At 54.3% G+C, this 24626-nt stretch overlaps 9 protein-coding genes across 9 annotated transcripts; 5 read left to right on the top strand and 4 right to left on the bottom strand.

The window, feature by feature from the left end:
- Positions 1-168: 168 nt before the first annotated feature.
- Positions 169-1321, top strand: CCM_06879 (uncharacterized protein; the record flags this gene model as incomplete). Its single annotated transcript, XM_006672017.1, has 3 exons — positions 169-355; positions 403-661; positions 712-1321. The coding sequence occupies 3 exons, from the start codon at positions 169-171 to the stop codon at positions 1319-1321; spliced, it is 1056 nt and encodes a 351-aa protein (XP_006672080.1).
- A 251-nt stretch (positions 1322-1572) lies between these two features.
- CCM_06878 (Density-regulated protein DRP1) lies at positions 1573-2393 on the bottom strand (the record flags this gene model as incomplete). The annotated part of the gene is made up of 4 exons (XM_006672016.1): positions 1573-2000; positions 2061-2148; positions 2230-2249; positions 2327-2393. 4 exons carry the CDS (start codon positions 2391-2393, stop codon positions 1573-1575), a joined length of 603 nt encoding a protein of 200 aa, XP_006672079.1.
- A 661-nt stretch (positions 2394-3054) lies between these two features.
- Positions 3055-7099, top strand: CCM_06877 (Methyltransferase type 11; the record flags this gene model as incomplete). The annotated part of the gene is made up of 5 exons (XM_006672015.1): positions 3055-3155; positions 3269-3347; positions 3432-3728; positions 3793-3933; positions 4145-7099. 5 exons carry the CDS (start codon positions 3055-3057, stop codon positions 7097-7099), a joined length of 3573 nt encoding a protein of 1190 aa, XP_006672078.1.
- A 523-nt stretch (positions 7100-7622) lies between these two features.
- Positions 7623-8706, top strand: CCM_06876 (prohibitin-2; the record flags this gene model as incomplete). Its single annotated transcript, XM_006672014.1, has 3 exons — positions 7623-7860; positions 7976-8331; positions 8386-8706. The coding sequence occupies 3 exons, from the start codon at positions 7623-7625 to the stop codon at positions 8704-8706; spliced, it is 915 nt and encodes a 304-aa protein (XP_006672077.1).
- A 498-nt stretch (positions 8707-9204) lies between these two features.
- CCM_06875 (Ubiquitin) lies at positions 9205-9709 on the top strand (the record flags this gene model as incomplete). The annotated part of the gene is made up of 4 exons (XM_006672013.1): positions 9205-9215; positions 9304-9358; positions 9463-9545; positions 9622-9709. The coding sequence occupies 4 exons, from the start codon at positions 9205-9207 to the stop codon at positions 9707-9709; spliced, it is 237 nt and encodes a 78-aa protein (XP_006672076.1).
- An 861-nt stretch (positions 9710-10570) lies between these two features.
- Positions 10571-11863, bottom strand: CCM_06874 (RNA polymerase II transcription factor SIII (Elongin) subunit A; the record flags this gene model as incomplete). Its single annotated transcript, XM_006672012.1, has 1 exon — positions 10571-11863. One exon carries the CDS (start codon positions 11861-11863, stop codon positions 10571-10573), a length of 1293 nt encoding a protein of 430 aa, XP_006672075.1.
- Positions 11864-14473: 2610 nt separating this feature from the next.
- CCM_06873 (6-phosphogluconate dehydrogenase) lies at positions 14474-16477 on the bottom strand (the record flags this gene model as incomplete). The annotated part of the gene is made up of 5 exons (XM_006672011.1): positions 14474-14914; positions 14963-15400; positions 15449-16004; positions 16069-16212; positions 16464-16477. 5 exons carry the CDS (start codon positions 16475-16477, stop codon positions 14474-14476), a joined length of 1593 nt encoding a protein of 530 aa, XP_006672074.1.
- Positions 16478-17633: 1156 nt separating this feature from the next.
- On the bottom strand, positions 17634-18119 carry CCM_06872 (uncharacterized protein; the record flags this gene model as incomplete). Its single annotated transcript, XM_006672010.1, has 1 exon — positions 17634-18119. The coding sequence occupies one exon, from the start codon at positions 18117-18119 to the stop codon at positions 17634-17636; it is 486 nt and encodes a 161-aa protein (XP_006672073.1).
- A 2720-nt stretch (positions 18120-20839) lies between these two features.
- CCM_06871 (protein family UPF0592) lies at positions 20840-24484 on the top strand (the record flags this gene model as incomplete). The annotated part of the gene is made up of 1 exon (XM_006672009.1): positions 20840-24484. The coding sequence occupies one exon, from the start codon at positions 20840-20842 to the stop codon at positions 24482-24484; it is 3645 nt and encodes a 1214-aa protein (XP_006672072.1).
- Between the last annotated feature and the right edge of the window lie 142 nt (positions 24485-24626).

Genomic DNA, 24626 nt, shown 5'->3' with positions numbered 1-24626 from the left:
AAGCTGACATAATCCTTCAAGCTTGCACCTTTTGTTTACTTTGGCGCCAGTAGCCACTAACTCACAGCGCGCGACTGGCCTCGAACATCCAGCACCATACCTCTGCATTACATCCCCGGCTCTGTAACTATTTTACCACATTGCAGCACGAGAGCTTGATTATACAACATGGCTCCTACGAGGTCAAAGAAGCGAGGCTCCGACCAGTCCACAGCCTCGACGCGGCAGCGCGGTGTCAAGGTCCCCGTCAGGGAAGAGCCGACCACACCTACAGAGCGCAGTCCCATCAAGAGGCGAAGAGCTGGCATCACGCTACCTCAAAAACAGACTTTAATTGAGAACTTACAACTTGAGAGTATGTAACTCGCGCCTCATGGATTCGAGATGATACTAATTATATAGTCACCGAGAGAGCTCGACGACTTCGTGCCCAATACAACCTCCAGGCCCAGGGCCTTCGATCGCGAATAGAAATTCGCGTCAACCGAATCCCTACCGCTCTACGCAAGATGAAAATGGGAGACTTGCTTCTCAAGTATATCAATCAGGAGCAGGCAGCTCTGCGGCCACCCGTGCCAGCCAAGGATGGCCCGTTGTCGCGTAGCGCAGCTCAGAAACAAAGCTCGCGCCCGAATACCGCGCGCAGCAACAAACGTGTCAGGTACGTGTTCTTCTACGGCACCCTCCCCTCTAGCGTGCTAACATGCGCAGCACCGAAATTTCTGGCGGAGACAAGGAAAACGAGATTGGTGGCGAAACGATGAAGAGGCGCGTTCGCGCCGCTATGCAAGACAACCCGATTCGCCCAACACAGATCTTATCGCCGACCTCATCCAACTCTCGACTCGGCAACCGCGAAATTCCCGTGTCACCCACCAAGTCGTACCTGAGCAGACCCGGTTCGCCTCTAAAAACTGGAGGTGTGCGCTCCGCCGCGACAGCTACCTCCATGTTATCCAACATGGTGGAAAAGGCCAAGGCCGCCCGAGCTGCAAGCACCAGAAAGTTGACCACGTCATCCATCGCTAGCTCACGAAGCGCTGCCGCACCGCCCGCCAGCGCAGCAAAGACGAGACGGGCGGCTCCGGTGAAGCAGCAGCCTGCTCGACCGGCCACTCGCACGGGGCGCCGAATTAGTGCTCACAGTGAGACGAGCGAGGCGAGCAATGGCACCGTCGTGCGTAAGCCGGTCGCATCCAAGGCTAGCACGGCGACTACAAAAAAATCAGTCATGGGTAGCCTCCGCAAAGGTGTAGCCAACAGTAGAGCTACGGCGCCTACAACGAGCAGCTCCGGACGAGTTCTCCGCAAGCGTACGTAGGGATGGGGATGCAGGTCAAGATGGCGGCTTTTTCAGTATGGCTTTTTGTTGGATCGGGTTTGAATTGGCGTTTTCATTTTACATTGCGCTTTTCTGGGGGCATGACATGGCGTTTCATGAAAGGGATGGAATCTCGCATTCGGGAAGCACGGCCAACTTGGCTTATTCGTATTGGCATCATAGCAAATTGGACTCGTTTATGTCTTGCTCTGAATTCCCAAATATGCATCATTCGTGCGTGACCTGGGCCGCTAACTGGCCGCCGCTGCCGCCGCCGCCTTCTTCTTCTTCTTGTCGTCCACCAGCTCGATGTTGTCCTCGGGTATGTCCTTGTACTTTTCCAAAATAAACTCCTCGAGCTCGTCGCTCACGTCGCCCTGCACCACAATCTCCTCGCCGCCGCTGGGAACCTTTGTGACGGACGAGCCGGTGGCAAACTTTTTGCCAAAGTCCTTGGCGCACTTTTTCAGGTCCAGGCCAAACGTCTCAAGACCGATGACGGCCGTGACAAACTTGCGCTTGTTGCGCTCGATGCGCTTGATCGTGATGATGCTCTTGGCGAGCTTGTCGGCCTGCTTGGCCTCGGCGGCCTCGGCCTTGGCCGTCTTCTTCTGAGCGTCTTTGGCAGCACGCTTCTGGGCCTCGACCGAGAGCGAGGCCGTGGCAGCTTCAAGTGCCTCTGTTTTTTTTCTATTGTAAGCAGGAGGCCAAATACGAGGTGCCTAGTAAGGAGACGAACCTGCTGACCATATCCTGTCATACATTGCCTTTTGGTTGGTTTGCAGCCAATCTTGGCACTTTTTTACCGTGCCGCCATATTCGCAGTACTACAGTTTCGAGTCGTTAATATATTTCGCTGCCTCCTGCTTCACGGTCTGTCGAGTCGCCGGCCGAGGGTAGGCACATACTTCAGGGGGCAGAGTGCAGACTGTCGGTCCAAGGTTGTTAGCTTCGGCGCGTGTTTTTGTTTCGCGTAGCGCTGCACGGGGGCAGTGAGCGACGTACCTCCGCAATATGTTACAACTCGTGCCTGGGGCTCCAAAAGGGCGTCTCCTTGCTCTGTATCTGCCATTGTCTCGGTTAGGCAGAATCTTGGTCGGTGGTGTTTTGTGGTGAATTTTGTTCACGTTGACAACGCCCATCGCGGGGTAAATTCAGTTTTGGAGGGGCAGCTTGTCGACGTGGGGCGTATTTGAATTGTAGAGCGTGACGCTGCAACTACAAACGACGACCGGAGATTACGGTGTAGAGCGCTTGAATAATTATTGACTGATTGAAATTGGGCTATTAATTTGGCGACTCTCAATGCAGTTTTCCGTGTTTGTCTTGCGAATATGTTTTGCTGGCAACAGCTTTCAACGTAGGCTCATTGCTGCGGGAGCCTGCTGTGTTACCTGTGCCGCTGCGCTAACAGTAAGCATAGCACCTGCAATGTCGAGGGCTGAACCGACGGCCTGTATGTTTGGTTTTATATTGTACTTCATCGAAAGAGGGGTAAACATTTATATTTCTCCAAGATAGTCGAGCGCACCGGAAAATCGCCCCCACGCTCCTAGACAAGTAGAACGATTAGAGACCTGGGGATCTACCTACCTACCCAATTAGCTGCCTTTGTACCTAGTTACGATTTGTACTTTGTTTAGCTCGCCTAGCTCCAAGACTAAATTGATTAACGGTGGCACTAAATTTTCAGCTTTCCCTTTCTTGGAATTATTTCATTTTTTTTCTCGGCAATGGTATGCTCGTACACCGTCGTAGCCGCTGGTGTCTTCTCCACCTTTCTCTGCATCAATCAATGTGCCACTTACAACAACCAGCTGGCCGGCAAACAACAGTCTGCAGAGCATCCCTCAACACCCCCAGCGCTATGCATACCTCTTGTTCTACTTTCAATTTCTGCATTTCGGAGTCTCATACCAATAAATTCACGAAATCTTGAACCATCAGCACAACAGTCGATGGATGGGTGACGACCGGATGTGAGGCCCCCAAGCTACCCACGGGCGGCAATGCAGTGAACCGCATTGTGTGACGAGTTCATCGATAAACTTTCCAGGAGTCATTCCGTTTACAGCTGCCTAGTCACCCTTTTAGCTCAAATTCGGCCCAGTGTTCAACGAGGGACTGCCTCACTGATGACGAACCCCGCCCAATGACCCGTCATCCCAAGAGAAAATTAAGCGCCGGACTCGCCCTCGACACCACTCATTGGTCACACACGTGCATGGGTGCCTCCCATACATATCCTGGCAGCCACATCGCCCAACCCTGCTCGTCCAGCCCAGTCGTGGCTCTCGCCGACATCCCCCTCACGAGAGTCGGGCGCTTCGACGACCTCGTCGATTGGCTGCTCGACAGCGGATGCCCCAGCGGCGAGCCACACCATCCCATCTGCCCTAGGCTGGACGTGGGTGTTCTATTGCTCCGGCACACACAATTCAACTTGCGCTGACGTTGTTGTGGCCGTATAGTTCCCCATCTCCCATGCAACTGACCCCATGATGGATGCCGCCGCAAAAAAGGATGCCACCGCAAAAAGTCCTGGGGGCTTGGCTCCGTCGGCGCCTAACTGCTTTGTGCGAGTGCTTAAGTCGCCTCGTCACCCCAGGCCAGTATGGCCACTCTTTTCGGTTTCGCATCTTCGTTTCTTCATCCTCGTTTAATATCTCTTTTTTGCCTTTGCCTTTTTCTTTTGTGTTGCTTGAAATTTAGACGCTTCGTTGATCGAAGCAGCCTGTCATTCTATTCGTCCTACCTGGCGCCGGTCGCCAGCTCACCCTTGCACGATACCATATTTACTATTTGTCTTTTTGAATTTCGGAGTGCCACGAGACGGGATCATCAGTGACGGCTATCCGGTATAGCATAGGCACCATCAACATGGCCCAGGTCCTCCGCGCGTCCCCAAACAGCTTTCAGCCCGCTGAGCCTTCGCTGGGTCGAAGGCAAAAGAGGCAACTTAATCCTATTTTAGAGGAGGACAGCGATGACGACGGCCAAATTGACATGCCTTGTCAGAACCCAAAGGTTCAGGGTCACGCATGGTTCTCCCCTATGAGCGACCATTTTCCGACGCCGCGAGGCGTGAACTTTCTCTCTGCTCCAATTCTTCCGTCGTCTCCTTCTACAGTATCTGCCGACAGCTCGCCGATGACGTCTTCGAACCCGTGGAATAATCGTGCTAGTACCGCGACAGACAATACTGAGTTTGAGGACATTTATGATGTTTCCGATGATGAAGATGACTTCCCCCGAGGCTTACGCCGAAGCATGTCTCTCAAGAACGATCAGCAGGTAACCGCCGGGGCGTCCAAGTTTCCAGGGCGCCTGGTTATTCCTTCCAGTCACATCGAGGAATGGTCGGCGGTTGACGAGTTCAAGAAAATCACATCACCAGTCCCGCTGACACCCTCGGCCCAGCTGCCAATGTCCCCAGCCCAAATCAGCTTCATGGGATTACAGCAGGCCCTTCATATCCCGTCCGCACCACCGTCTCTCGATGGCAGCTTGACCTCGGAGCAGCTTGCAGCAATGAGCTCCCCACCCACGCCCATCATTGGCAACGATGAAGTTCCCCAGGAAGAAAACTGGCCTGGTGTGCGTCTACAGCCTGGTGCTCTCGCCACACTTCACACCCTATCTTCCAACGACAGCGAATCCGAGGATGAAGCCTCTCAAGCATTGGAATTTGCCCCCATGGAGATGCGACCCGTTTCGCAAACGCAACAACTTCCGTTCCGCCTGATGACAGACCTTTTGCAGCCCCGCCCCAGCACTTCAAATGCAACGCGCCAGTCGCTTCTGGAGCTGAGCAAACTGGATATTCCCTCTCCCGGCGGCTTCTTCTCTGACCTTTCCCCAAGAGCCCGAAATAAATGGCATTTACCGAGCGAGTCTCCAGCAGGCATGCCCCCACCTACCTCGACAACCGCTGAACAGTTCTACCGCTGCCCGTGGAACGTTCCTTCGGAGGTTCCGCCCGTTCCCAGCCGACCTGACTCGGCCGAGGGTTTCTATCGCATTTCTGGATTCTCTTCTGAGCCTGTAGAGCACATTATCGAGGTCCCTTATGGTGATGACGATGACGATGATGATATGCCAACTGCTCGCCCGATCATTCCAACACCCAAGGCGTCCGTCTTTAACAAGGCTCCTGTGACCGCATCGTCTCCTGATGTTGAAGAAGCCCCAACCGAGATTGTCATCGACTATGATCCTGCCTATGCCCGAAAGCAACAGAAAGCAGCCCTCTCCAACCTTGATCGCACCGAACACTGGCTCTTGGCCCAGCGATCATATCTTAAGGGTGTTGACGAACCAGACAACGGCGCTCTCCAGACCATTGCCGAGGACATTGACACAGAGGAACCAGAGGAGCAGGACAAGGCTACTTCAGAGTCACAGAAGAAAGTCGTGCGATTTTCCCACATTCTGCCCACAGTGCAGCCCAAGCGACTTCCTTCCACTCTCGGTCGCCAAGAATCAGCATACTACCGCGCGTTCCAAGACTACATTGTGCGCGCACAGCGTTCGGACGTGTTTATCCACCAGCTCCCACGGTTTGAAGCTTTGCAGAGCCAGCGTGTTGGTCTCCGCGAGGTTCACTTGAACCAGCTGCTTGGCAAGTACCAGTTAAGCGTTGTTCCTCAGTCGGCCAAGAAGCGTCTTAGTGCCAACGTGGTGCGAGGCGATCTCAACTTGACAGACGACCCTGAAAAGATCCGGAAAGAAAAGGAGCTGGAGGCCATGAATCAGATTGCCATGCCGTCATGGCACGTTGCCGCTGTCAAGTTCCTCAACGGGGGGCAACTGATTCGAGCTCCCATCACGAAGCGACTGGCCAGAATCTCCATGCACACCATGAGCAAGGATGGCCAGACACGCGACAGATCTCGCATCCTCGACCTCGGCGGGCAAAGCACTGGTGACTGGGCTTGGCACTGTGCTCTGCAGTACCCCAACACCAAGATTTACACCGTCACGACCAAGACTATTCGCCAGCTTTCCAACGCCAACATTCACGGACCGCCCAACCACCGTCAGGTGGCCGTCGAAAAGTTCAACCATCTGCCCTTCCCTGACAATCACTTTGACCTCATTTCTGCCCGCGAGCTCCACAGCATCCTCAAGTTTGTTGGCGAAAATGGTGAGGATGAATGGGAGACGTGCACGCGGGAATGCATGCGTGTCCTGAAGCCTGGCGGCTATCTCGAGTTTTCCATTCTCGACTCCGATATCATGAACGCCGGTCCTCTGGGCTTGGCCAAGAGCGTCGAGTTTGGCTTCTCCCTCAAGACTCTCGGCTACGATCCCAGCCCCTCCAAGCTGTGGCTGAGAAGACTTGCACGCGCCGGTTTCAGCGACACGCGCCGTGCCTGGGTTTGCTTGCCGATGGGGGCCCAGCGCAACTTTTACAAGGTGCCCGCCGCCGTGTCTGGCGCAAGTGGAAAGCGAGACGAGGCGGCTCAGGTCCACCAGATGGAAGGCATGACCATGGGGGGCGCCGGTAACATCGCAGGTGTGTGCAGCATCGTGGGCGGTTGGAGTTGGGAGCGCTGGCTGCTGCGTTGCGAGATGGAAAAGGTGGCGGGCGAGTTGCGCCTGGCGGACACGGTGACGGTGGGAGAGTCGATGAGGGAGGCGGCCAAGTGCTTGAAGGGGGTTCACGATGTGATGGAGGAAGGACGGGGCTGTCGGTCTGGGTTCCGGATGCTCAACGGGTATGCCCGGAAGCCCTTTCCGGATTCTGCATCCATTTCCATTGGATTTAGCGGATAAAATGCAGCATTTGTTTTGGGTTTTGAGAAGCGTACATAGGTTGTGCAGGATGCTGCAGTACATGGTGCAATGCTTTGGAACTAGGCAACTAGATTATACGTCAGATTTGAACATTAATCTTCTCGGTACATAAACAGAATATCCATTTAGAACAATACCATTTTCTTTAATTCTCTTTTTGTTTTTTCCCTCCTGGACATGCGCGTTCGGCTGAAGCCATCACAGAGTGCCCTATGTAGTTAGACTACCTAGGTAACCTACCAAGACGTACCAAGGTACCCATTGCCAGCCAATTAGCAATGATCAATTGGCCCCATTTTCTGCCAGCACCAGCAAACCTCAGGCCGTTCAAGCTCGAAGCCGTCAAGCTCGCCTCCAAACTCCGCGATTTCATCCCATCCCCATCACCCATCGACAATCAACATAGGGGACCGGAGCATCGATTTCGCGCCAATTCCGCATCTTCTTTTTCGATTCACCTTGCGCGTGATATCCCGGCCGAACCGGTACAACTCACACCACCATGTCCAACAACTGGCAAGAAGAGGCGATGCGCCGCCTGCGCCAGATGCAGTCGTCGGGCGGAGCGGGCGGACGAGGCCCTCAGATGCCGCGCGGCGGCGGCCCTGCGCTCTTTGGCGGCGCGCTGCTCATTGGCGGCGCAATGTTTCTGTCCAACGCGCTCTTCAACGTCGACGGTGGCCACCGCGCTATCAAGTACAAGAGGCTCTCCGGCGTCAGCAAGGAGATTTTCAACGAAGGTGAGCCTGGCAACACCCCTTAGACGACAGTGGATGAGAGAGCACTGTACTCTATAGATTTGATTCCATGAATGGATCTCGAGCTTTTTCCAGGCGAGCTGACAAACGTACCCAGGCACACACATCAACATCCCCTGGTTCGAGACACCCGTCGTCTACGATGTGCGAGCCAAGCCACGCAACGTCTCGTCGCTGACGGGCACCAAGGACCTGCAAATGGTCAACATTACCTGCCGTGTGCTCTCACGCCCGCAGATCGAGGCGCTGCCACAAATCTACCGCACGCTCGGCACCGACTTTGACGAGCGCGTGCTGCCCTCAATTGTCAACGAGGTCCTCAAGAGCGTCGTGGCCCAGTTTAACGCCAGCCAGCTGATTACCCAGCGTGAAATGGTGGCCAAGCTCGTCCGCGAGAACCTGGCGCGCCGCGCGGCCCGCTTCAACATTCTGCTAGATGATGTCTCCCTCACTGTATGCCCTCCCTCCTGTTCCCTAAGCAACCCCGGCTAACAAGCCCGCCCGCAGCACCTCGCCTTCTCGCCCGAATTCACCGCCGCCGTCGAGGCCAAGCAGGTTGCCCAGCAAGAGGCCCAGCGCGCCGCCTTTGTCGTCGACAAGGCCCGCCAGGAGAAGCAGGCCATGGTCGTCAAGGCCCAGGGTGAGGCCCGCTCCGCCGAGCTGATTGGTGAGGCCATCAAGAAGAGCAAGTCCTACGTCGAGCTCAAGAAGATTGAAAATGCTCGCCTCATTGCCCAGCAAATGCAGGAGTCGGGTTCCAAGAACAGGCTGATGCTCGACGCTGACGGCCTCGGCCTCAACGTGTTTGACAAGGAGGACAGGAACTAAAGCGCCAAACGGAGCGCACTCGCGAAGAAGGAATAGCAGAGTAGCCCTAGTATTCTGCCTCTAGGCTTTCTCTCAACTTACAATCTCCACTGCACTTGTTAAATGTATGGAGTGTATTATAGCAATATATGGATGAAAGGAAGCTTGATGATGCATCTGAACGTGACCACCATTCAGGGCAATGCCACAGCCTTGGTGAAAACTGGCACTTCAACGGTTGTGTAGTAAATTTCATGTATTTTAGTTCTCCAATGATGTAGAATCTAGACACTCACTCGTAAACGTAGCTAGGCAGACAACACGGCAGGAAATAGCGGCAGGCGACTAACAGCGAGCTACCCCACCATGCCTCATCACAACGATGACGGTCCCGCCGGTTTGCGCAACCTCTCTGACCCGATCCCACCTTTTACCTTGCACATCCTCTCATTGCGCGAAAAAAAACCAAGCTCCCTTTCTACCCCATTAGAAACACACCAAAACGCACATACGCCCACCATGTTGATCAAGTAAGAACTCGCGCGCGCCCGCCGCCAGCACGCCCTCGCACCGCGTTGGGACTCTCCTCCCCCGCCTCGCTAACGTGCAACGCCGCAGGGTGCGAACGCTGACCGGCAAGGAGATTGAGCTGGACATTGAGCCTAGCTACAAGGTGCGTGTTTCTTCACTCGTGGGCTGATTTGGGGAGGGGGGGACGCGGCCGCGTCCTATGTATGGGTTTGGGGCTGACGATGGCCGTGTGGCAAAAAACAACAGGTCTCGCAGATCAAGGAAAAGGTCGAGGAAAAGGAAGGCATCCCGCCTGTGCAGCAGCGCCTGATTTACGGCGGCAAGCAAATGTATGGTCCCCCCCCCCTTTTTATTACCGCTGCTGCTGCTTCGCTTGATCTCAACTGACACGCGACGAAAACGCAGGACCGACGAAAAGACCGCTGCCGACTACGACCTCAACGGCGGCGATACGCTGCATCTCGTCCTTGCTCTCCGTGGCGGCCGCCAATAGAGAGCGTGCCGCTTTTTTGTTGCGAAACACACACATCACAATCCTCCCCGCCACGACGACGACGAGCGAAAAAGAACAAGAAATACATGCCGAAACATGGAAAATCATGAAACAATAGCGTTTTTTTTTTAACGACGGAGGAGAGAATGAGACGCGCGCTTACGCCTGCTGCCGGAAGACAGAATAGGCTGGCATATATACAAGAATAAATAAAAAAAAGACATCCAAGATTACATGCACGTTTCACGGGAGTCAAGAGACAAGCAAGAATCAAAGGAAAAGACGAAGAAGAAGCGCTGAAAATCCATTTGCTGTGATATGTATATGATGAAGGCTCGAAATGATAATCGCTAACACCCCGACAAAAGGGGCTCCAAAAGAAGAAAATGCCATTACGCTGATATATGCCCATGTAGAAAACACACCAAAAAAAAACCTCGCTGGGTGGCGGACAAAACAAGGCACGCCGAAAAGACAAACTCCATTACGCTGTTCGCTGTTCGTATTCCGCTGTATTCCGTGTGCAGATCCCGAAAAAAAAAAAAAAAGAGTCAAAAATTCGCTCGCCTGCCAAAAAGGCAAATATCATCATGCCAGTATGGCTTGTCAACCAGAAAATTCAAAGAAAGCAAGACCGCTCAAGACTGAGAAAAATCAACCAGACAAATTGCAAGCAAAAAAAACGCCTCTAATCCCACATGAGAATCCAAAATTCCAAAATCGCTATTCATTTCAAGGGTATTGTACTGTAGTGTACACGCTGTGTGTGTGCGTGGTGCGTGTGTTGTATATGTGTTGCGCGTGTTGCGCGTGTTGCGCGTGTTGCGTATGTGCTGTGTGTTGTGTGTTTTTGTCATTTGTTCATGTGCGTCTGACGGGACGCTTCATAAAGACATTGACGGGCTTCTTCTTGCGAGGTAGCACCTTTGCCTGCTCGGGTAACTGCCCGTGTGACATGATCTTGCCCATTTCAGGACTGGGCACCTTGGGCAGGGAATGGTTGGGCGACAACAGGGCAACCTGAATAGCCGGCGGCTTAGAGGGAGTGACGGGCCGCTGCGGCTCGTCGCCGAGGTTGGCCTCGCTTCTGGAGCGCTTCTTGGCTGACGGGGGCGAAGCCGCGGCGGCGCTTATGATGCGCACAGGCTTGGGTGACGACATGGCGCTGCTCTTGCCCTGGCCAAACTTGCGTTGAAACATGCTGCAGCCGGAGCCGAGGACCTTGCGGCCTGGGGCAAGCGTCTTGGTTGGTGGTGGTGGTGGAGCGGATGAAGAGCTGGCGGTTGTAGTGATGGCCGCGGCCGCAGGAGCAGGCCGCTTTGATGATGGTTTGCGTACGGGTTGGGTGGGCGCGTCCGAGTCATCTTCCGAGTCTGTAATGTACGATGCCTTCTGGGCGTGCTCCTCGAGCGTGGCCGCGCGTTTCCTCTCCATCTCCTGGCGGCGTTGCTCGCGCTGCTCAGCCTCTGGAGTTCGAAACGCAGGCTGCGCGGCGATGCGCTGCTCATGCACCATGGCGGCCGGTGCCGCCGTTGGGAGGTGCTGCTTCTCGAGCAGCCTGATGGGCGCGACGACGGAGCGTGACAGCGTCCCCTGGATGTTGCGCACCTCGCGTGCCTCGCGGCGGGCCTTGCGCATAACGTCGGCGCCTGTACGCATCTTGGTGCGGCTGCCGCCTCCAAAGCTGAGGACGCTGGTCGACGTGTCCTTGGGTCCCATGTTCCGCTTCTTGGGCCGCACCGCGTCCGACGGCAGGAAGCGGCCCTCGACAATCGTGCTCGTCTTCTTGGCCTTGTCCTCGCGGAGGCCCATGAAGGCGGAGCGGAGCTGCTCCTCCGACTTATGGAGGGAGCGGTCGCGCTCAGCCTTGTACTTTTCCCAGACCTTGAACCAGCGGTCCGGGTTCTTGGGCTTGTACGCGTTGGCCTTGAACTCGAGCGGAAAGTCCTTTTCGATGAGCTTGAGCCACAGCTCGCCCGTGTCGCGTTGCAGCTGCGGGCAGTTGAGCTCAATAAGGCGGAGCTGCCTCGCGTCCTCAATCTTGACCAGGAGGTGCCGGACGGAAGCGTACGAAAGATAGCCGACGCTGGCGATGGAACTCAAGTTTTTGAACAAGATGGCGTTGGCCATCTCGGATAGAGACTTGGGAGGCATAGTGGTTGATGAAAATGTGGTTTGCTGGTTGTGTGGTGATGGGTTGTGGAAGGTTGCAAGTTTGAAACGTGTTCTGCAAAGTGGCGGAAAAAGTATAATGGCAGGGTAGCACACTAAGCCGTCGAGCGGGTAACGGGAAACTCAAAGAGCGAAGTCTTGTCTGTATGTGGCATTCTTAAACGAGTAGCGAGCGAGCGCGGTTCGTCATGTCACGAGGGTGGCAATCAGAGTTGATGTCAAGATAATGCGAGATGCGAGATGCGCTAACTAGCTCGGTGGCTCCAACAACACTCACTGTGCCTGGGCTAGGTGGTTAGCGCGTTGGGCGCGCCTACAGCGAACAACCTCCTAACTAACTCGGTGTCGTACACACAATGATGCGATAAACTATCAAATATATCGAATTTGCAAGGCTTTCATTTTATTTCCACTCTGTTCCAATACTTCCAGCCTAATTCGTACCATTGAGAGCTTTCTTGAATTGTGGACCATTTCAACAGACGTGTCCAGATCCTGGCATGACGTCACTAAACGACAGAAAATATGCTGGGCATGTATTATATTTTTGTCCTTTTATTATGATCGTTCTCAACGGACGGGGATTTCTAGAGATGGTGTAGCATAAGTGGCATGAGCTATTCGTGGCGGCGCCCATCGCGTACCACGTCAAAGACATTCGGCGCGGATGAAGCCAAGACGTCGAGCTACATACTATTGGCAAGCCACAAACGCGGGGTCATCTGATCCTGCATCGGTTGATCTCGTCAAGAAAGCTTCAAGTCCTATCTTGAGAATAAAATATGTGCAAGTCCGTCCGTTCTTGGTGGCTCCGTACCGCGGGGGGCAGCGTGGGGGATGCGTGGGGGATCCTCCTGCTTGAATAGCCGAGACACTCCTTCTCACAGTTTATTCCCCGCGCTGTTTGGGAAGGTAACTAGGGCTGCTGCCAGATTGCCGAAAATGCAAAATAAAGAAAGGGCTCCTGGCATGACTGTCAGCGCGTCACGTTAACGCCCACAGGTGTCACGTAACAGCAGGCGCGTACTCGGATGCCGTGAGTGGCAGCGTAGAAGAAAATAGTGGCGCAGCTGCCTAACGCACGCCTACATATTTCGAATACCGTGAGCCTCGTCGCATTTCGATCAGTATTTTCCCCGTACAAGCAAGACTTTTATTCTGAGCATGACGATACTGAACGAAAGCAACCTAGCCTTGCTGCAAACCCAAGATTCGCGATCCGCTTCGCCAGAGATCTCGCAAGAGCAGCAAATCGCTGAGATCGAGCGTGAGTGCAACGCGATGGCCAGGCGGCTTGAGCGAGAGGGCCGAACACACTGCATTACTCGTCACCGGTTGATCTATACCAAAGGGCGGTTACACCAAGCAGATGGAGCAACGATTGGCAAACAGATGGCGACGTGGCAACGAATAGAAGGGTGGCTTGCCGCCGAATTCGAGCCCCTGCCAACCAACTTGGTCCCAAAGCACAAGATGCCGCGTCAAGGCAGCCAGGCGCAGCTTCAACAAAGTAGGGCGGACGAAAGCCACAAAATACTCACTGAAAAACTGGGAACTTGGCTAAATGACCAAAAAAATGGTAAGCAACAACGATGAATATTTTATAACAAACAATTTCTAAATTATAACTTGGAATAACTAGTATCCGGGGCTTCACCGTCGGCTCGCCTGATTAGTCGAACACCACCCAAACCACGGAGAAGTCAAAGGCTTTCAGGTAAAGCCCCCGAGCTTTCCGCAGCAGCGCTGGAATCTCTCCCGAGGCGCGTATAGCTAGTTTCCCATCAAAGAACGGAATCTGCGTTCGCTACACAGATTATGGTCGGAATTACATATCCATGTCCTTCTCTCCAGCCTAGGCGCAACTACCCGGTAGCGGGCAGCGGAATTATGTTTCACCGCCCATCCAGGTACAGCGGGCCGCTAAAAGCTTGCACGCCCAAAACTTCACAACTCAGTTTCTCTTCCTTCTCCCATCCACCCACAATCGGAAAACTTCTGCGCTCTTGCTTCTTCCCGCCGCACTTGATCCATGCTCATCCGCCATCCGCAGCCGAGTTTTTATTCCTGCCGAGTTGTGCCCTCAATATACCGAGGCCCATTCTACTCGAGCGAAAACACCGACACGCGAATAGATGGTGATGGGATCTGCTGCTGGCGAGCACAAGTATAATTGACGAGCACAGAAGCGTCTGATGACCCGTAGACACCGCCACGGGTGACTGTGACCTGTGTGTGACTTGCTGATTGAACGTGATGTTGCAAATGTATGGCATTAGTGTGTACAGCAGTGGGCCTTTACTCCGTGCTCCAATTGCTGAAGGAATTCTTCATCGTGCCAAGATTGAATATACCCTACTATTACCAAACACCTGAAATCCTCAATCCCAAGGACTATGGTGCATGAAGCTAGGGTGACATTGTTGATCAATTTTATTTTTCAAGTGAACGTAGTTAGAATCAGGTATATGATTTTTTTGTATATTAATTCCCAAATGTCAGAAAAGCCAGTTTCCATCATTCACTACCAACAGTATTGTTGACTGTCTTTTTTGCAATTTTTTTGCAATTCATGTCCATATCCATATCCGCTTAAGCCTGGTAGGTAGAGGCAGAGACGTTGCCACCACGGCCAGTCCAGTTGACGTGAATGTCCTTGCCGACCTGGTACTTGGCGTTGGCAGCCTCAGGCTTGATGTGGAAGGTGTGAGCACCAAAGTAATCACGCTGGGCCTGGAGCAGGTTGGCAGGCAGGTCCTTGGTGCGGTAGCCGTCGAACCACGACAGAGCGGTAGAGAAGGCGGGGGTAGGGATACCAAGCTGAGCAGCCTGGGCGACGACGTCTCTCCAGCCGGGCTGGGCCTTGTGGATGGCCTTGTTGAAGAAGTCGTCGAAGAGGAGGTTGGCAAGGTCATTGTCCTTGCGGTAGGCGGCGGTGATGTCCTTGAGGAAGACGGAGCGGATGATGCAGCCGCCACGCCACATGAGGGCAATCGAGGGCTTGTTCAGTTTCCAGCCGTACTCCTTGGCAGCCTAGGATTTGTCAGAAGATGTTGAACCAAGCGAGAGTGTAAAACGTACCTCCTGCATCAGCATGAAACCTTGGGCGTACGAGATAATCTTGGACGCGTAGAGAGCCTGCTCAAGATCATCGAGGAATTGCTCCTTGTTGCCCTCGAACTTGCCGCTGTTGCGCGAAACGTACTGGAGCTTGGTCGAGGCAACCTCACGCTCCTCCTTGATGCCAGACAGGCATCTGGCAAGGACAGCCTCAGCAATGAGGGTGACGGGCATACCGAGGTCGAGAGCGTTGACGGCAGTCCACTTGCCGGTACCCTTCTGACCGGCCTTGTCGAGAATCTTCTCGACGAGGGCGGTACCATCATCATCGTTGAAGTACATGATGTCGCGGGTGATTTCGATGAGGAAAGAGTCAAGAACACCCTTGTTCCACTTGGCGAGGACATCGCCGATCTCCTTATTGGAGAGGCCGAGGGCACGCTTCATGATATCGTAGGCCTGACAAAGTTAGCTGAGATTTCCGTTGTGATATGAGACGTAGCATACCTCGCAGATGAGCTGCATGTCACCATACTCAATACCGTTGTGAACCATCTTAACATAGTGGCCAGCACCCTCGTCACCGACCCACTCGCAGCAGGCCTCACCATCAGACTTGGCAGAAATGCCCTGGAAGATTTCCTTGATATGAGGCCAAGCTTCCTCATCACCACCAGGCATGATGGAGGGGCCGTAACGGGCACCTTCCTCACCACCAGAAACACCGGAGCCGACGAAGCGAAGGCCCTTGCTGGTGAGGTACTTGGTGCGGCGGTTAGAGTCGGGGAAATGCGAGTTGCCACCATCAATAATGATGTCACCCTTCTCCAGGAGGGGCAGAAGCTTCTCAATCCAGTCATCGACAGCCTGGCCGGCCTGGACAAGGAGCATGACGCGGCGGGGGGTCTTGAGCTTGGAGACGAACTCTTCGACGGAGTGGGCACCGACGATGGACTTGCCTTTGGCCTCATTTTCCAAGAAGTGGTCGACCTTGGAGACGGTTCGGTTGAAAGCGCAGATGGTGAAGCCGTGATCGGCCATGTTGAGGATCAGGTTCTGTCCCCTAGACAGCAAGGTTAGCGAGTTGACGAAGCACGTCGGGAGCTCCGGAAGGGGCCCAAACTTACATGACAGCGAGGCCAATGAGGCCGAGATCCGCGCTGGGGGCATTGTTAGCACTTGAGAATGGATGAGTACTGCCAGTGGCAGGAGACGTGGACGAGGGGTTGTTGCTGTCGTGGGAGCCAAGCTTGATGTTGGCGAGTCGAGCACTACCACTTGGCAGTGAGCAGATGATTCAAGAGGTTTGGAGGCCACGAATCTACTCCGCAGTACCACAAAGCACGAGCAGTACCCCGCGAACCAGAAGAGACGCAAAAAAACACCAAGAAAAACTGGCGATGCGCTCAAATGCCGATTGCGGGAAATTGAGCGTTCAAACAGCTCTCGGCGGGGTGGTGGGGTAGTCGAGATAAGACCAGATAGCAGAGCAGGACGAGGACGAGGACGAGGGGAGGCTTACACAGGACCAGACATGATGATTGTGATGATTGGTATTCGGGAGGGTAGCAAGACGGAAGGGGTCAAGGTGAAGACGAGGATGAAGAGTAGAAAAAGGAGCAAGAAAGGAAGGAACGAGGTTGAAGGTTGTATGACCGTGCTGGGTAAGGAAAAAGCGGGCTCAAATAGCGATGGGGGTTCTGGATTGGCGGGGCAGCAGACTGAGGGAGTGGGAGTGTCATCACAATCGCCGAAGGAGAGGATTTTTTTTAGCTCTCTTTTTTCACGCTACGGTGATGGGCTGAGTATAGGGATGGCTTGAGAGATATATTACAGAGCAGAGCTTGGAGGGACCTTGCCGCAGGCCAACTACACGATGTTTGAATTGGTTATCTCGTCCCAACATTTGCGTCACCCCACTACCTAGGTAGTTAGAGAGAATGCCGATTATTGTTTCCTGGGAGAAAGCTGTCGACCAATTCGACCCTCGAATAATACAGCTTGACACATTATTCTTACACCAAACGCCGTCAACACGCCGTGTCAGATGAGCGATGTTGCTGTCAGACGAAACACATCAATCAGTATTCACCCAATCCGGGGAGGGGCCATGACGCACTGGGCGGCGGGCGTAGCAACAGTTTTGCACAGCACCTAATTAGCACCTGAGCCGCGTGTGGCGGCGCTGTGGCGGACGGTACGGTTTTGGGTGTTAGTGCGGAACCCCCAACCCAGCATCTCCGGCACCGCCGCCGCATATTGGCCCGAGTCGGCGGTCGCCAAAGAGCTCCTGGTTTCACGACGGCGTCATGTTACGAGTTGATTGGGCAGAGGGGGAATCCGAGCGAGTAGTTGCATCGAGCGGCACAAGTCATACCAACTACTTTTATTTTCCACAAATTGTCCGGACATATCCGACGGCGGAGCGGTTGTGGTTGTGCCTCCCACGTAGCGCTTAATAAAAGTGCCTCAGCAGCCACTCCCAGTTTGTCAGCATCCGGCGAAGCTGCCTACTTTCGAATGCCGACGTTTGGGTGCTGTCTCACGCTACTAACTTGGCGATACCCGTCGCAGGAGACGTCGAGCTATTGGCTGGCTCTTTGTGACGTATGAATTCTTGAGTTGGCCTTTTCATTATTTGGGCTTCATTTCACGCTCTGTATTTTTCTTCGCAAAGGTTGTACTTGCCATCTCACACCGTTTCTCCAGCATTAAAATTAGAATAAGCGCCGGCATCCCGGGCGGCATCTCTGGGCGCTTCAGACACCGTCTGCCCGTGGTGGGGGGCTGACGAGCCGATGATTGATGGTTGATGATTAGGTATACAGCATCCAACATGCATCGTATCTTCGGGCTGCACACCAATGGCAAGCCGAACGACGTGCAACCTGCTTCCACGCAACTGTGGCAACAGCTCGCTCGTATGATTATAGCTGGGTAGCGTCATGGCAGCGCGGGCTGCCTCGTCTTGTGCAGCATGCCACGAGCCAATGCCGCCCGCTGCCGTGGTATCGCCTGTGCCTCTTGCCTCTTGCGTAGAAACGGTACTCGCGGCCCTTCCGTTGCCGTTGAACGCATTGGCCAAATTTTCAGCGACTCTCCAAGAGCCCAGTTTCTGGCAAATAGCTATGCGATGCTGGCCGGAGAAGATGACAGTATCTCCTGATGCTGGTACCATGTTCCGTTCTTGATCGCATGAACATGCCTGGATTCCCTGGTCACTTTTCTTGTCAGCTCCTGGAAATCGTCTGGACTAGCACCTACTAGTTCGTTATTAGTAGATACTCATGCCTGGGATGGGGAATTACAGTGGCATAACTAAGCAGACTTGGCTGAGAGCCTGTGACGTATGTTCGCACCACTTGGTTCGATTTTAGATTGCGAACAGCTCAACCATCGATTTAGCTCCGGCAGGAAAATAGAACGATAGCTGTGGAGGCCCATAGCGTTGGGCGGACAGCGCCACGAGGTCCTCTTGGGAAAATATTGGTAGATGAGTTGGTGTGAACCAGGCCCTTGAGCAGCCTCGTCTACTATTGATAGTTATTACTAGTTCAATTTGGAATGCCAATACCAGACACACAGCAACAAATTGCAGCGCCATTGGAAAGAAGCCATCCGTGGAAGGCCGAAGAGCCGGCAAGGTGCAACCGCAGCGCTCAATCGCTTTGAAACGGTGGTCTGGCAAATGGAGAATGGACAGAGTTCAAGAAAAAAAGGCATCGAGGCATGGCCCCATTCCTACATGTTGTGCGGATGGGACGGAGGAAGCCATCTCCGCAGGAAAAAACGCACAGGTGCTTGTCCAGCTGGACTATCGCCCCCCTGGATGCAGGATTGACCGCAGCCGTCAGCCAGTGTGTGCCTCTTTTTTTTTTCTTTCTTTTTTTTAATGATTATTTAAGCGCCAGGTGACAGCACAGAGATGCCAAGATGCCTCCACTGGACACAATTCGGCTGTTACAGAGAATAGGTAGTCCATGCTGAAATGGCGTGCGTGCTGACCCAACTTGCCTCCCTTGCTACATACCTGGTAGGTACCTAACTAGATTATTAAGTAGGTAGGTACTGGTAGGTCCGTCAAGCGATTGTCGATGGGAGGAGGGTTGCCCATCGGAATGAGCGATGCACCCGTCATCAGCATGCAGTAAACGAATGAGCTCTGCAGATGTCCATACATACTCCGTAATATACAGCGACTGTTGATAGTTGCCCATCGCGGCTGATAGTTGATCTCCGCCGCCAGCTTATAAGCTGGCTGGTCCGTGGCCGCCCAGAAGACGCCCTGTACTATATCTCTCCGTGAAGCTTTCCCCAAAGAGGCACACACCAATATTGCTGGATGGCGGTGGCGGGCGCGCTGCCCCGAAAAAGCCCATGGCAATAATTCGTACGCTGGGCAGATTAGCATGATCTACATTTTTCGCGGTTCTCTCGGCCGCGGGCCCTCTTACGATGAGGGGGCTTTGAACGATGATGATCAGATTTGACTCCCTTTGCGCTGCATGTGCTGGCCACCATCGAAGAGGGCAGGGATCACGTCTGTGTCTAACTACCTACCTGGCAGAAGCCGCCAGCTCAGCGCCAACACGTTGGGGGCCATGTAGGACAATGACCCTCTCTCCTGGACACTGACTGGTACCGGTGATATGAAAAAGGGCGAAGGGGTCCGATCGTCCACCAGAATTTGCTCGTGCGCCAGGATTCACTCGCTGTGGGTGGTCCCCTGCATCTAGGGCCCTAGGACCCCAGTCCCAGCCCCAGCCCGCCCAGGTTGACTCGAGCGCCCCCGATGCTGAATTATGCCGTCTGTAACTGGTACGAGAGCATCTCCTTTGTACATACATAACTACCGTCTCCCTACAAATTAGTTCACTACCTGTTAAATTGGCCGGTGCTGGCTCATGAACTAGTTAGGCTGCCCCCGTGCAAGACGCCATCCCCGCTTTCTCCTCCTTTGGTCTGCCTGTGACGTTGTTTGGTTCTGTGTCGGGCGGCCTGTGATTTTTTTTTTCTTTCATTACTCGCCTTCTCTCGCTTCTCTGTTCACTCTTTTTTTTTTCCGTCTTCAATTGGTTCGTCCTTCGTCATTGTGGGTTGTGCTCGTCGCCGTCGTAGCTGCCACTGCCACTGCCAATCTCCATCTGCGACAGCCTCACCACCACCAGCCTCAGTTGCCCGTGGCTCTCCCATTCTCGACTCTTGCAAGACGCAATTCCCATCCTCGCTGGCTCCTCTTGCTCATTTTCCGGCGCCTGTTTCGTTTTAGGCCCACGCTCGTGTATAACCCGAATTGCACACCGGCCTACGCACCTCGCCTCCAAGCTCCAGAAAAAAACCACAATTTTGCACGACACAGGTCTCTCTTCCTCCGTCTAGCCGCCAATTGCTCGCCCTGTGTCCTTCTCCAATCTTTCTCTATCTTTCTCTTGATTTTTTTTTATCTCTGTTTCCCCGAGTCTGACCATCATTTTCGCATTTTCAGCATCGGCATCTTTCCTTTGCTCTCCTTGACGTGCAACCACCGGCTACCCGCTTCATAAGTCGACCACCCCCCGCAGCGTTTGAACCCATTCACCACGGTCAACGTCAACGGTCAACGGTCGACGGCCAACGGTCAACGGTCAACCCTCTTTGTCTGCGCAATCACACCGTCCAAAGCGCACCCAATTTCCGTCTTTGGTAATGTTTAGCTACGTCTAAACCATTTTTCACGGCTGCCATCACGCCGAGACTCCGTCACGGTGTCCTCAGCTGAAGCTGCGCTGCGCAGCGTTGCAATCCGCCAAGCCGTGGCCTATTCCTCTTGGTCGACACCAAGCCCAAGGTCAGGCAGGTAGTTAACTTGGTCGTCACACACAGCCCGTTGCATGCTGGAACGAGGTCCATCGACCAGCCATGGCTCCCGCCGCCACATCGGTGCCTTCCGCCACCTTTCCTCGCTCCCACTCGTCGCCCGATCTCTTGTCGACATCCTTCGCAAACCGCCCGCCACTTCCGCGCAACTCGCCCTCGCTCAACAAGAAACTTCCAAGGCTTCCATCTTTTGATTCCTTCGATATCCCGTCGTTTGATGACTTTCAAAACTTCGATGCCAAGCTTCCTCTTCCTGCAACGACACACCCCAAACTCGATTCTTCCCCGGTCATTACACCTGCGACAGCCACGATACCCAATATAGAAGCTGAACAGCCAGCCAGCCGCTTGAGGCGTAGTCTTCCTCGTTCCAAAATCAACAGTCGCCCCAAATCTTGGCTACCAAGCTTCAAATCGAACAAGGACGATAATGCTCAACACGCGCAGTATCTAGAGCTACCGCCGGCAAATGATGGTGGTGCAATGCCGCGACATCCATCGCTCAAGGAGCGCAGCCAGTCTGCCACCGACACTTTTGCCAGCTTTGCCCGCCGCTCCTGGGTCTCCCGCACGCCATCCCCCAATATTGCGACCCCACCACCAACTGATACCTCGGACAAGACGCCCAAGGCCGCTTCTAGGGGCGGGCTGAAGAAACAGCGGCCGCCGGCCCAATGTAGGCCTTCTGAGCTCAATGCACGGTCGGAAGATGAGGTTGAGGCTCAAAAACCTGCCCCGTCCACTGCCAGCAAGGCTGGGTCCTATTTTTTCAAACCCAAGCCTAAAGCTTCGACCCTGGTCGCTGTCGTCCAGGACTGGGGCGCTGATTCCGACAGCTGCGCCTCGTCAGCTGCCAGCCTGAGTCAAACTGGGCCACAAAGCGTGGCCAGCCGTACGTCGCAGTCAACAAGCTCAGAAAGGAGCAACGCGACTCCCATTACCGATGACTCGTCCAACGAAATGACGCCACAGGTTCGCGACAGCCTGTGGTCGCCCTTCAAGACGCTTGACCTTGATTTTAAGAGTTTCACGCTCAAGCAGATGACGCAGCGTATCGCTCAAATCCAGACCGTTCTACTGCCATTTCTCCGCGGCACCATGCACCACCCCTCCACCAGGAACTTGCGGCCCGAGGACGTCGACCATCGCGCTGTTATTCTCAACAAATGGTGGAACGCCATTCTCGATATGCTCGACTCCCAGGCCAACCAACCAATTCCCGGAGTAGACCGTCCAATTCTGCTCGAGGCTGCTACCATGCTTATGATGCGACCCGAGTGGCGACGGGCCACGCCGGCTTTCCAGCCTCTGCTTGATCGATGCCCTACTGAAAAGCTCCGCACGCGATCAGGTACCAGCTCCTCCTGTGACTCGCAGAATTCTATGCTGGTCGATGAAACTGCCGAGCACAGCGTGCGAACTATGTTTGTTGCCAATTTGGTTCGCCAAATGTCCCTTGTAGTGGACAAGATGTCGCTGCGGCATGCTCGCCTCACCTTGGTCAACTTTGCCGGCAAGGCATGCGCGTATGCCTTCTTCTTCGCGCCTGGCGTCGCTGATATCTTGCTGCGTCTGTGGGTTCTCACACCTGAGCTCATCCGCAGAGCTGCAGATGAGTTGGGCCTGCCGCGGTCCGACAATGGGGATGGTGAAGATATTGCTGCACTTTTCCCGCCCAAACTTGGTCCTTATGGTTGGAGTTCTCCACGAGCTGCCTGTAACAAATTGAAGCAGATTCCCAAAATGTCGGTCCTGGTGGCCCGGATCCCATGGACCAATTCTTGGGTGTCGAGATGGAAGGGCCGAGATACAGACCTCTTCTTCATTTTCTGCAAGTACTTTCACGTGCTCACAGACCAGTTTCTACTCCCTGGTTTGCCATTGGCGTTCAAAGCTCGCGCACCAGCCTTTGTCCTTGTCCAGGCGCAGTTGCTGTCTATCATGGACTCTACCATTCATCGCCAAGCCGCTCTCGGTCAGGCATATACCCCGCCTCTTGTCGACTCATTTCCCGGTGCCGACGCGTCAGCCATGGCCATGCCTTTGCCCCCATCAAATTTGATGAAAGGCATGGCCGAGAACAGATTGGTGGCACTGCTCAAGGACTTTTTGCTGGATGAATTGCCCGACTTCGCCAACGCCAAAGCCACATTCGCCGAAACGTTTGGTGCCCTGATGAGAGCTGCTACGCAGCGGACCTCCAAGTTTAACAACGCTGCGTGCTTTACTCTATGCGACTTTTTGGAAGAGATTCTGGTCATTTACGACAAGTATGAGGTTATGGAGGACGTCGCCCCATGCATTGATTGGACATTTTGGATTGAGGTATTCAAGCGTGTCATGAGCTCGATGAATACAATGTCCGAAGTGCGTGCCCTTTCTTTCCTTTACACTGTCTGGAATATTGCCGCGAAGCAATCGTCGCGCAAGGCTGAACTTTGTTTCGACTGGTTGCTGACGGAGGATACGTTCAACTCCTTCTTCAATAATTGGTGTCCGATGGTGCGCGCATACTTTCACCGGCTGTTATGCTGGAGAATCTGCCGCTACGATGGGTCGCCCAGCGATGTCGATATTGCCGTCTTTCGGCTCGTGGCGCGACGCCTGAGGTCTGTCTGGAGCCACTATCTCTATTTGAGGGAAACGGCGGACGAAACGGGTCGCGCAAGGCCGTCGTCGACACCCATGTCGCCTACCGTGGGAAAGCGCTTCATCATTATCCGCCAAGAGGTGCATGCTCCCCAGCCAGGCCTCGTGGTGGGACTGGACACGTTTGCCCGGACACCGTCTGGTACCGATCTGGCAGCCATGAGCGATTACTTCGACTCATCTCAGCAGTCCAAGGGTGATGCGAAGAAGCGGTGGTCACTGCTCGGTAAAGTGCTCTCTTTCACCAATGTCGCGTCCGCCGCCGATACACCCAACCCAGCAGGTCTGCCTAAGAGTCATTCCTTCGATGGGCTGCAGGTGGGCCGACGCGACACGGCTGCCCCTCGCTCCCGCCCGTCCACACAGTCCTCTACGCATTCGCAAAAAATGTTTCAAATCGGTGGAAGTTCAGCGGCGTCAGACACTGAATCACGCAGCTCCACGCCCCAGCTCGACGAACCCGGGTTCATCTTCAAGTTTATCTTGGCCTGGCAGCAGCAAAGCGGACCCAACCGCGAGCGCGTCCTGAGCCTCCCGCAGCTGCCCGGCCCCGCGCAGTACCGCCTGGGCGGACCGAGCTGCGCCAAGCGACCGGTACCACTAGACGCGCTCCGCCAGGTCTCGAGCACGTCGCAACCGGGGCTCATTGACCGCGCCAAGAACGCGACACCCCTCTCATCTTCGCCGCTTGAGGAGAGCACGCAACGACTCTCCCTCGCCGAACCCCTGCTGCACGCACACGACAGCCCGGCCGCGATGCGCACGGGTGTTTCGAGCCCAAGCGAGGAGAGCGACGCCACACGCACGGCGACGCCCAATACGGGCTACTTTGTGCCCGAAGAGACGAGACCAAGCAAGCCGGTGGGCGCCTTTGTACGCAACGCTGTCTACTCGGGCCAAGCGCTGGCCGAGTGGACGCAGGTCGTCAACGAGTGCAACAGCTTTGTCGATCGGCGCACCGACGAGGGCGTGGACCGCCTGCGCGATATGGAAGTGCCGCTTCTGACCGTCGAGGGCTTCCGTAAACTCGGGGGCTAGTTTTGCCTTTTTTTCATCGCATTTTGCCCTCTCTTTTCATCTGCATATTTCTTTTCACTGCGGTGTAACTAACATGTACGGCGTTTTTACTTTGGGGGCGATTGACTTTTTTTCTTTTTGTATACTCTTGATATATGGGAAA

This window comes from Cordyceps militaris (assembly GCF_000225605.1).
Source record: "Cordyceps militaris CM01 unplaced genomic scaffold CCM_S00005, whole genome shotgun sequence".
Classification (NCBI taxonomy): domain Eukaryota; kingdom Fungi; phylum Ascomycota; class Sordariomycetes; order Hypocreales; family Cordycipitaceae; genus Cordyceps; species Cordyceps militaris.
This window is presented reverse-complemented; position numbering and strand designations above follow the sequence as displayed.